Raw genomic sequence first — 12293 nt, 5'->3', positions numbered from 1 at the left:
TACTCTGTCCATGAGTCTCTGAAATGTTGCGGGGGCACCGTGTACCCCGAACGGTAAGACAGTATATTGGAACAGCCCTTCAGGGGTAGAGAAGGCTGTTTTCTCTTTGGTTTCTTTTGTAAGGGGCACTTGCCAATAGCCTTTTGTCAAATCGAGGGTGCTTACAAATCGAGCGGGGCCCAGCCGCTCGAATAATTCATCTACCCGGGGCATGGGGTAAGCATCAAAATTTGAAATCTCATTTAATTTACGGAAATCATTGCAGAACCGGATTGTGCCGTCCGGCTTGGGGACCAGCACAATGGGACTCGACCAGGCACTGTGTGACTCCTCTATAATTCCCAGTTGTAGCATATTTGTTACCTCCTCTTTTACGGCTCCTCGCCGGGCCTCTGGGATACGGTACGGACGTTGTCTCACTATTTTCCCCGGGGTTGTTTGGATGTCGTGCGCAATAGCGTGGGTACGGCCCGGCAGTTCTGAGAACCGGTCCGCATTCCTGCTCAGAAGCTCACGTATATCTTGCGCCTGAGCTGGGGACAGTTCCTCTCCAATAGGGACTGGAGGCGGGTTCTGAGAGGAGAGAGTGGTTAGTAGGGCCGGGAGAGCGACAGGAGGCACAACGTGCCACTTTTTCAGCAGATTAATATGGTAAATTTGCATAGTTTTCCGCCGCCCTATTTGGCGCACGCGGTAGTTGACCGGGCCCAGTTTCTCCATAATTTCGTATGGCCCTTGCCATTTTGCGAGAAATTTACATTCGCTCGTGGGAATGAGCACCAGCACTTTTTCGCCCACCTCAAAGCTCCGCAGCGTGGCGCCTCGGTTGTACACCCTGCACTGGGCGCGCTGCGCTTGTTCCATGTGTTCACGAACGAGCGGCCAGATCTTCTTGGCTCTCTCCCCTTCACATAGTTTCCCATCAATCGCGCTGACGTTCCTCCGAGCATTTTCCAGGTTCGGATCGTTCCACTGTTGTGTGGCGAAGTCCCCTCTGAGCGGAGAGCTCTCATCCTCCTCTTCGGGGAAGTCAGGCCACGCCACCGGCTCTGGCTCTTCTGACGAGGTGCCCCGCGGCGCTTCCTCCGCCTCGGGTGCATCTCCCTGCCGCTCCTCGTCGGGAGAGGGTTCGCTCTCTGGTCCCTCTGATTCGGCGCGGAAGACCGGGCACGCGGGCAATGAGTTCCTCCAACGGGGGCCCGGCCGGATCTTTCTTCTTCGCCGCGGCCGCGGCGGTCCTCTGCCCCCCGGGTTCCAATGTCTCTCAAACAGCACACAGTCCGTGCCGATGAGCAGGGGGACCGGTAGGTTAGGTACAATTCCAGCTTCCACTTCGACATCTCCTTTGGTGGATTGGACGCGTATCAGCGTCGTTGGGTAGGAGCGCACATCCCCATGCACACAGCGGACCGGCATACGGCTGGAGGTGGGACGCCCGGCATGCTCAGCGTGTACCAGCGTGACGACGCTCCCCGAGTCGAGAAGAGCCTGGGTGTCCACTCCGTCAATTCTCACCGGCAGGTTGGAGTGGCACCGCCGCTGGCTCCCGGAGTGAAGGCAGGGGCGTCGGCCGTCGGAGGCGGCGGTGGCGGATGGCATGGATACGTCCCGGTCCCGGTCCGGGCAGGACCATGCGATATGATCCGCTTTCCCGCAGACGTAGCACCGGCGTGATGTCTGCGGTTGGCTTCGGGCAGTCCGCTCTGTGGCGGCTCGTCTCGTAGTAGTAGGCGACAGGGAAGTAGCCGGAGGCCGCGAGCGGTCCCGGTTGTAACGTGCCTCCCCCGTCCCTCTGGGAATCTCTGACTTTGTGCTTCTCATCATCTCTGTACTCACTTGGTGATTTTCCAGGAGCGCAACCAGGGCCTCCACGGAATTTGGGCTCACCTGTGAGGCATAGCGGCGGGCATCAGGCGGCAGGGAACGTATACATTTGTCTATGACAATTCTCTCAATCAGTGGCGGGTCACCGGCCGTAGTCAGCCACCCATGAGTTAGGCGGAGGAGAGCGGCTATTTGGGGCCGAGGCGGCAGCGCCGCTTGCATGTTCCACCCATGGAAGCGCTGGGCTCGGGCCGGCATACTATAACCTTGACTAGCCAAGATAGCTGCTTTCAGGCGCCTATATTCACGGGCCTCTGCCAGGGGTAGGTCACGGCACACACGTTGGGCTTCTCCTGAGAGGAAAGGAGCGATGATGCTGCCCCAGTCGGGGACGGGCCATCGTTCCCGGGCAGCGGTGCGCTCGAACACCTCCAGGAAAGCTTCAATATCATCATCGGGGGACAGTTTCGTTAACACTTCTCCAGGCGGACGTGTGGGATTAACGTTTTGGTCAATTTGGATTTTCTCTATTAATTTAGTCACCGCTTGCTGTAATTCGGCCTGGCTCTGTAACAGAGCGTTTAGGGCCGGTGTGGTTGTCATATTGCGTCTAGGTGAGGTTCAGTACCCGTATTCTGCACACCATGTGTGGAGACTGAACCCAAACCAAGGCACAAGAGAGCAAAGACAGTGTTGCCAACTCGGGCATTTATTGAACAGTTCTTATTTTACAACAGCATTGTAATGCAACGTAGCATGAATGAACAACATAAATGTGAATAACTGAAATTGTCTTTTAATAAATCAACACAAGGTTTTCCCCGGACGGGGCTGTCGTTTCTCCTCTTCGTGGGGGGGCCAGGGGGGTAGGTAAGAGTTACTTTAAAGGGGTTTCCCTCCACAGGAAACAGGCGAGTATAATTCCATTGTATAGTCTCTCTTCCCCACAGGCGCTAGGTGAGTATAGTTCCTCTCTACAGGTGACAGGTAAAGTATCTCTTCCCCATAGGTAATAGGTGAGTATCGTTCTTTTCCACAGGTGACAGGTAATAGGTGAGTAGGTGCCCGCTCTTACACAAATCCGTCTAATTCTCTATCTTCTAAATAAAATGAACACGGGGTATAATGGGCCTGGGGCCAGAGAATTTCCGGATACTAGTATGGTTTTAAGGGAAGTGAGATATACTCAACAAAATAGGAATAGGGGTGGCTCGCTGGGGGTCCGGAAGGTAAGGCTGTGGTCTCCTTTTCCAGGTCCTTCTCCTCAGCTCGCCGAGTACACACTCTCCAGTGATAGGTACACACTCCACAGTGAGTCAGGTTTGCGCTCCTCATTGATCCAGGTACACACTCCTCAGTGTCAGTCCGCTCCCAGTCCATGCCTAGAAGTAATGAGTAGAAGGAACATTACTATAATGCACTTTACACAGTAACATGCGGTGGAGAGGGAAATATGGTGGCTCTTACCGCCTGTCTGCCCATGATCAGCTTGTCAGAGACTCCCAGCACAGACTGAAGGGGAGAGCGAGCTCAGTACTTATGCACCCCTGTGTTGGGTGGGGCCCACAGGTGCATACGCTTGTGCCTGATGAAGCGTGTGGGCCGGCAGGTAACGCCCGTCAATCACTTGGCCCACACAGTGTGTTGGTCTGCTAGGGCTCGCTCTCCCATCCAGGGTGCGCTTCTTTGACATGCAGGGCCTACCTGGCGGGCGGTGTCCGAACGAACCACCACAATACACACACACACACACACACACACACACACACACACACACACACAGTACACACTGTACACACACACTGTACATACACACACACACACACACACACACACACACTGTACACACTGTACATACACACACACACACTGTACACACACACTGTACACACACACACACTGTACACACACACACACACACACACACACACACACACACACACACACACACACACACACACACACACACACACACACACACACACACACACACTATCTCACCGCCGGACAGTGTCCCTGGTTTTAACCAGTCCAGTCCAGTAGAGATGGTTTTAACCAGTCCAGTCCAGTAGAGATGGTTTTAACCAGTCCAGTCCAGTAGAGATGGTTTTAACCAGTCCAGTAGAGATGGTTTTAACCAGTCCAGTCCAGTAGAGATGGTTTTAACCAGTCCAGTCCAGTAGAGATGGTTTTAACCAGTCCAGTCCAGTAGAGATGGTTTTAACCAGTCCAGTAGAGATGGTTTTAACCAGTCCAGTCCAGTAGAGATGGTTTTAACCAGTCCAGTCCAGTAGAGATGGTTTTAACCAGTCCAGATGCAAACATGGAGAACTGAGCCAAAGTAGTGAGGCTGGCAGGAAATCAAGTGACTTATTAAAGATTACAAAGATTTTGTCTCATGAAAGAAATTGAAATAATCTATTATTAGTTGTGGGCTCGCCTGTGAGGCGAGAACACTATGTATTTATCGAGTTCCGCCACGGCAGTACAAAGGCAGGGCCCTCAGCCAATGAGGTGCAATCGAGTTGTGGAAAAAACATCTTGGAGTGGTGTTAGCTGGAGCATTGGTTGAGCTTCACATGACAGTTAGCACGCTGTAGAATATCACGAGCGAGCCCACACTGTTTCGTAGGAACAGTATCTCTAGTTATTATTATTATTATTATGACCGTAGGTCGCAGTTAACTATGAAAACCGTCACATCTTGTCCGTGAGTAACGCCTATAGCTGCTGACCTGTTTTGACATCACATTGTTGTGACATCACATTCCGTCCTTGTCCCTTGTATTCCATTTGTATGCCCATATATGGAGATCCTTGAGATCCCCATATAAACTCAGCACAAAAAGAAAGTAAACTTGACTTCGGTCCATTATATCCCCCCTTTAATAAAACCAGTTTGTATTGTGTTTTATATCATTTTTATCATTGATTCGTCACCTTTACAACAAGGTACAGCTTGTAAGGATCAAAATGTGCTAACGTTCAAATGGTATTGTGTTTGATATCATTGTTATCGTTGATTAGTCACCTTTACAACGAGGTACAGCTTGTAAGGATCTGGCATTTGTGGAATGAGCAACACAGCCAAACGTGTGGGTAGCACCCCTCCAAAAATGTTCAAAATGGCCTGGCAGGCCTAGCCTAGCACAGCCACACAATCCAGCCATGTTAAACAAGGTACTGCAGTTAGTTAGCTGCATTAGTAGTCTGGCCAAGCCAGGCTATGGCAGGCCTGCAATACTGTTCTTTTGGTGTTCACCTTTGTTGCTTGGAGCATTGAATGATTGCACTCTCCCACAGTAAGGAAAAGGAGAAAACAACACATATTGGCCATTTTTACTCTTTGTTAATGTTAAGCTCAGTGTCAGGGAAGCCCAAAACCAGAACAGAACAGAATTGCAAGCCATTTCGGCAACAGTTTGGGAATCCCTGGGTTAGGATTAGCTTTACTCATAACTTTGACACTTTACTCATAACTTTGCCATTTTAGTCATAGCGTTGCCACTTCAGTCATAACTTTGCCACTTTAGGTGTTTTCTTTGGATCAGAACGTCAGACACTTTTGAAGTATTTTGTGGTCTCCTGCCAAACGGTTTCCTTTTAAAATGGACTGAGAGAAGGATGGAAAGAGAGAAACTAGAAATGACTCGCCAGTTGCCCATGTATGTTCCATACGTGTCTGGACCATACATGTATGGTCCAGACATGTATGGTCCAGACATGTATGGTCCATACATGAGGTGCGTTTGCATTTGCAGGTGGATTATGTGCCTGATCGCGGCGATCAGGCTTTTGTACAAGTATTGTGCCATCTCCACTATAATCGGCAGCCGCCACATATTGCGGAGACGTTGCTACTTATACTTTATATAAGGTACCAAGTGCCATGATGTTGTGAATGTAACTCTACTGCACCTATAGTGTGTCCTGTATGCATGTCCTTTGTGTGGACATAAATAGCAGTGATAGCTGAGTGGTTAGTGTCCATACCTAGGACTCCGGAGGCCCCAGAGGTCACAGGTACGATTCCCCGCTCCAGCTATCACTGCTCCCCTCCCCCCGCGCTCCTTGTGGGCAGCACTGGGTTCAGCTGGGTTAAGCTGAAAACTGAATTTCCCTTGTGGGATGATGTAGTAAATTCTTCTTTCTTCTTCTTAATAAATGGTTAATATGTATGTGTAGATGTGTTGGATCTCTCCATGGACGATGACCAACACGACTACGACAGCGTAGCGTCAGATGAAGACACGGACAGCGAGCTGACAACGCACAACAACAACAACACACAACGCAACAACCGAGCCAAGGTACACACACACACACACACACACACACACACACACACACACACACACACATTTACATTTCTTTATTTGAGTCCGCATTTATAAAATCCATTACAAGGGACACAAATATTTTCCAGTTGCTTCTGATGTCCCACATGCTTGAAACAACATGTATCAGTTATACATGTACAGTATCAGTGAAACAACATGTATCAGTTATACATGTACAGTATCAGTGGAACAACATGTATCAGTTATACATGTACAGTATCAGTGAAACAACATGTATCAGTTATACATGTACAGTATCAGTGGAACAACATGTATCAGTTATACATGTACAGTATCAGTGAAACAACATGTATCAGTTATACATGTACAGTATCAGTGGAACAACATGTATCAGTTATACATGTACAGTATCAGTGAAACAACATGTATCAGTTATACATGTACAGTATCAGTGGAACAACATGTATCAGTTATACATGTACAGTATCAGTGAAACAACATGTATCAGTTATACATGTACAGTATCAGTGGAACAACATGTATCAGTTATACATGTACAGTATCAGTGAAACAACATGTATCAGTTATACATGTACAGTATCAGTGAAACAACATGTATCAGTTATACATGTACAGTATCAGTGAAACAACATGTATCAGTTATACATGTACATGTACAGTATCAGTGAAACAACATGTATCAGTTATACATGTACAGTATCAGTGAAACAACATGTGCATGAATCCAAACCAGTCCAGACTGTACAGAAGAGCTGATTCACAGTCACTATTGGGCATACATTTCAGTCTGTATATTAACACCGGATAAATAAGTATGGGTACAAATAGCACCTTCTCCTCCAAATGGATGGACTGCCTATAATGAAGGAGATTGAGCAATAAGTTGCGAGCTGCTTTGCCTTATACTTGGACAACCCCAAAATCCTCAGGCCCCCCAAGACCACCAGCCTGTGGACATGGCCCAGGCTGCCAAATATAAAAACAATGAGCTGACACTTACTGTATATCCTAGATGTATAATGACCTGTACTAATGACACTTACTGTATATCCTAGATGTATAATGACCTGTACTAATGGTTGGTATTTAACTTGTTTAGTAAGGAAAGCTTCCTCCAAACTTGAATCAAAAGTTCAGCCAAATTCCAATAGGAAAACCTCTTCTCTCTCACTCACACACACACACACACACACACACACACACACACACACACACACACACACACACACACACACACACACACACACACACACACACACACACAACATTGGCTCATTGGCTCAGGGTTAGTGTGTGTGTGTGTGTGTGTGTGTGTGTGTGTGTGTGTGTGTGTGTGGTGTGTGTGTGTGTGTGTGTGTGTGTGTGTGTGTGTGTGTGTGTGTGTGTGTGTGTGTGTGTGTTCAGAGCATGGACTCATCAGACCTGTCAGATGGACCCATCACCCTCCAGGAGTATCTGGAGGTGAAGAAAGCTCTGGCCTCGTCGGAGGCCAAGGTCACCCAGCTGATGAAGGTCAACAACAACCTGAGTGAAGAGCTACGCAGACTGCAGAAAGAGGTAGGATTATATGATATAGGATGATAGGATGATAGGATATAGGATGATAGGATGATAGGATGATAGGATATAGGATGATAGGATGATAGGATGATAGGATATAGGATGATAGGATGATAGGATATAGGATGATATGATGATAGGATATATGATGATAGGATATAGGATAGGATATAGGATGATAGGATATAGGATGATAGGATATAGGATGATAGGATATAGGATGATATGATGATAGGATATATGATGATAGGATATAGGATAGGATATAGGATGATAGGATATAGGATGATAGGATATAGGATGATAGGATATAGGATGATATGATGATAGGATATATGATGATAGGATATAGGATGATAGGATATAGGATGATATGATGATAGGATATATGATGATAGGATATAGGATAGGATATAGGATGATAGGATATAGGATGATAGGATATAGGATGATAGGATATAGGATGATATGATGATAGGATATATGATGATAGGATATAGGATAGGATATAGGATGATAGGATATAGGATATAGGAGTTAAGGAGGTAGGATACTAGGAGATAGGATGATAGGAGGTAGAAAGTTAAGTGAAATTAAATAAATATAAGAATATTAAATTGGGGAATTTAAGCAGCCCTTTTCTGCAACCGCGACGTGAGTCGGGACTACGGCTGCTATGACGCAATCGCTGTTGGTCCAAACCGTTAAGCAAACAGCCGTCGGCGACGGGGTCCCACCCCTTTCACGGAACTCTTTGGTTCCCATGGCAACGCGTCCATACAGCAGACGTTTAGGTGCAACGTGGAAAGGGAGCTTCTGGCGTAGCGTCGTACAGACGGCTGCTACGGTGGCAGGTTGATCTGTCGTACAGACGGCTGCTACGGTGGCAGGTTGATCTGTCGTACAGACGGCTGCTACGGTGGCAGGTTGATCTGTAGTACAGACGGCTGCTACGGTGGCAGGTTGATCTGTAGTACAGACGGCTGCTACGGTGGCAGGTTGATCTGTAGTACAGACGGCTGCTACGGTGGCAGGTTGATCTGTAGTACAGACGGCTGCTACGGTGGCAGGTTGATCTGTAGTACAGACGGCTGCTACGGTGGCAGGTTGATCTGTAGTACAGACGGCTGCTACGGTGGCAGGTTGATCTGTAGTACAGACGGCTGCTACGGTGGCAGGTTGATCTGTCGAGCACTGAGCATTTCCGGTTGCCGTTGTCATCTGCCGTCGCCGTACAAAGCTTAAATAGCCTAAGGTCTGGCTGCGCGGTCGTTATGGAGAAATAAAGGTCCTTTCAGGCTGATCATTTTGACTCAAAACTAAAAACAAAAAGTATTTCCTTGCTACAGAAGTCAAAGTGTTCCTCAAGTGTTGTGCTGGGCATCTCCCCCCCAGCACAACACGGGTCGCCTTGGAAAACAAGGAAGCACTGGTGAAAATAGAATCCATTTTCTGATACTGCCTCGTCTATTTCTCGCTTCAAATGTTTTTAAAAACAATCTTGAGAGCAACGTTCAGTTGTAAATGACTCTCATACTGTTGGATACGGTATAAAGTTAACGCAGTGCAGCCTGACTGCAGCAGGTGTTCTGAGCCTTTGATGAGGCAGCGGTCTGTTATAGAGTGGAGCTATTGACCAATCAGAATCAAGCATTCAACCAAGGCGTTTAATAAATAATCCTGTATAGTTGAGTCTAGATGAGTGTCAATCATTTGATCCATAGGAGACTCACCAGGAGACTACAGGGTTAGGGTTAGTCTCCTATGGATCCTCTCCCAGTGATGTTGTTAGGTTTTCAATGTAATGGCCATTCAAATGGGACCCAGAATTATTTTATGGGTTCCGCGACGACACACGCATTATGTATCAACGGCGAAAACATCAGAAAGGACTTATAGTGGCAAATAGCTACTTGTATGTAGTTGATAAAGGACAGAAGCATGGATTTACAAGACAATCTCAATCATCTCATCAATAATGCCAGAATGCACAGCTGTGGAGACTCCACCACATGCAGCTCAGCTGGTGCAGTGAAATGACTGATAGCAGGAAGGATAGTGTTGATGTGATAGATGCTTAGTTTAATGAGTCCTTTATTAAAGATACTGTATGGGTCAGGGACGCAGGATGCATGGCTGGTAGCATCACTGTGTCTCCACTCCACACACCGGCTGTGGACGGTGTGCGTCAGAACATCTTTTTGTTGACCCTATTATTATTTTATTCCCTCTTAAATCAATCCTTACTGCGTCAAACATGCAGCCAAACACAAAACAAATAGCAGATCTACAAGTGTATGTTTGTTGTTGGCTGATGGCTGTGTCATCATAACTTCACAGCTCTCGTCATGATGGTTGTGCCTCTCATTACATGCTGTTTGTCCATGTGTTCTATAGATCTGTGATAATGGATGTTCCTCACATTACATGCTGTTTGTCCATGTGTTCTATAGATCTGTGATAATGGATGTTCCTCACATTACATGCTGTTTGTCCATGTGTTCTATAGATCTGTGAGATCAGCGTCTAGATCAGGGTTTCTCAGAGTGGGTGCTGTGACACCCTAGGGTGCAGTGATGCCAGTCCAGGGGTGACCCAGAATAATTTGATTATATTTAGAATTCATCAATATCTCACAGCATACAGCACTGTTTCACACAGTGAACAGAACAACAGCACGCATACAGCACTGTTTCCTCCTAAACGTCAAGTCACACACATGGAGCGGCTGCCGGCTGGAGCGCACACAGTGATTAGGACACCGACGCACAACACACAACTGAATAAAGTGGACACGAGTGATCTGCTTGCCTAGCGCGATGTAGTTGCCCAAACTAATATGATTTGGGCTTTTAGCCTACATCTCATTAAACCTTAATACCGGTATGCAAACCTGCAAGTCTGAGGGACTGTGTTTGTTTTGTTTTGTCATGATGGGGCGCAAGGAAGGGTGACTTGCCTCAATACCTGTAACAGTACAGAGTGACCCCCCCCCCCCATACCAATAACTCTCTGTGAATGACCCCCCCCCCCCCCCCCCCATACTGTACCTGTGAATGTGGATGTTTGTTTTCAACCATTCAGGTGACACCATGCAACCCCTCCCTCCCTCCCTCCCTCCCATGTTCACCCCCCTGCCCCCCCTGTAGATCGCCCGGATGCAGCAGGAGAACGGTGCCCTGCGGGGGGGCGCCCAGCAGGCGGGGGGGCCGGGGGGAGGAGGGGGGGTGAGGGTAGGAGGAGGAGGAGGAGGGGGTGTGGGGGACTCTCACCCCCCCTCGGTGGCTCTGATGCCCCCCCACCCCCACCCGGGGCGCCAGCGCCAGGCCTTCTCCATGTACGAGCCGGGCAACGCCCCCTCCCCCTCCCCCCAGGGCCCCCCCCTCCCCCCAGCCTCCCTGGACTCCCTGGCAGCTCGCCTGCAGCCCCTCAACACGCCCAGCGTAAGTTTAGACCCCCCCAAATACCCCCCCAAATGCCCCCCACTACCCCTCACTACCCCCACTCCCCCCTAACCCTAACCTACCACCCTGAACCCCCACTGATCCTCTCTGCATCCTCTACCATTCATTAACTCATTGCTCTCCGTCTTCCGTCGTTCCCTGCCAAGCTTTCTGTGTTTTTCACCAACTAAAAATTATTAACTCTAAGGATGCCACAGGCAAAAATGGCTCCAAGGTCCAGGTGCCGAGATTTTGTATCTTTTTATTTACTGTTTCATGACCGGGTTAGGGGGTGGGGGGGGGGGGGGGGGGGACTGATCGATCACAGAAACAGACACAGTCGTTGTGATTCAGTGGCAAAAATAATTTTCTCAATCGGACAAATGGTTCCAGAGATAGAGCTGAATCAATTAAAAAAAGTGTCCATCCACTAGAATGAACACACATTTTCTCAAGCAGCCACACGAGGGAGCCAACACACAAACAGAGAAAAGCATCTCTCTGATCTCAGGTCATTTTGACATCTTTTCAAAGACGTCATTGGCACACTGGGAAAACCCCTTTGAAGAAAGACGTCAAAAGATGAGTAAGGAGAATTCCGGACCGGTCATCTTAACACGTTAACGTGTTAAGATGGCCGGTCCATCATTGTCCTTGTTTCCATGGTATCCGTTGAGAGCAGGACAGACTCTTCATTCTACAGTTCATTAGAGAAACCTGAGAAAAGGAAGGTGGAAGTGCTATAGGCACGCTGCCACTCAAAGGGCCAATCACAGCGTGTCTTTTCCGGGACTTAATGATTAATATTCACACACGCAAGCACACACGCACACAGTCCTCTAGATTGCGGTCCAACTCATCATCTTTACACAGAGAATTTGCATCTGTCTGTCCTGTGGCTTACTGCAGTCTGTCTGTTTCTGTCCGACTGTCTTTGCCATGTCATTCTTCATTTTAACTCTTTTACTGCTTCAAACGTTAACGCTCGTCTCAATCCTGACGGCGGCGCGTTGCCAATACCAACGCTCGTTCTTTTACCTTGTCTGATGACTGTAAGCTGATGAGGGTTGCGCGGGTGTGTACAGTAAAAACATCTCCCGTAATGCTGCTCTCAAATCAACACCACACGTAAACATCAATGATG

General features: G+C 48.1%; 1 protein-coding gene across 1 annotated transcript in view; it reads left to right on the top strand.

Annotated features, from left to right (window-relative positions):
- Positions 1 to 1004: 1004 nt before the first annotated feature.
- LOC308280624 (ARF GTPase-activating protein GIT1-like) overlaps positions 1005 to 12293 on the top strand; it is a gene marked incomplete at its 5' end in the record, with an annotated part of 28761 nt that continues 17472 nt past the window's right edge. The window contains 4 exons of the mRNA XM_080754955.1: positions 1005 to 1127; positions 6010 to 6134; positions 7551 to 7703; positions 10856 to 11149. Coding sequence (XP_080611081.1) covers positions 1005 to 1127; positions 6010 to 6134; positions 7551 to 7703; positions 10856 to 11149 — 695 coding nt within the window. The remainder of the gene's footprint in view (positions 1128 to 6009; positions 6135 to 7550; positions 7704 to 10855; positions 11150 to 12293) is intronic.

Source organism: Nannobrachium achirus (assembly GCF_963921795.1).
Source record: "Nannobrachium achirus genome assembly, contig: SCAFFOLD_503, whole genome shotgun sequence".
Classification (NCBI taxonomy): Eukaryota; Metazoa; Chordata; class Actinopteri; order Myctophiformes; family Myctophidae; genus Nannobrachium; species Nannobrachium achirus.
Note: the sequence above shows the minus strand (reverse complement) of the source record. Positions and strands in the feature narration are given on the sequence as shown.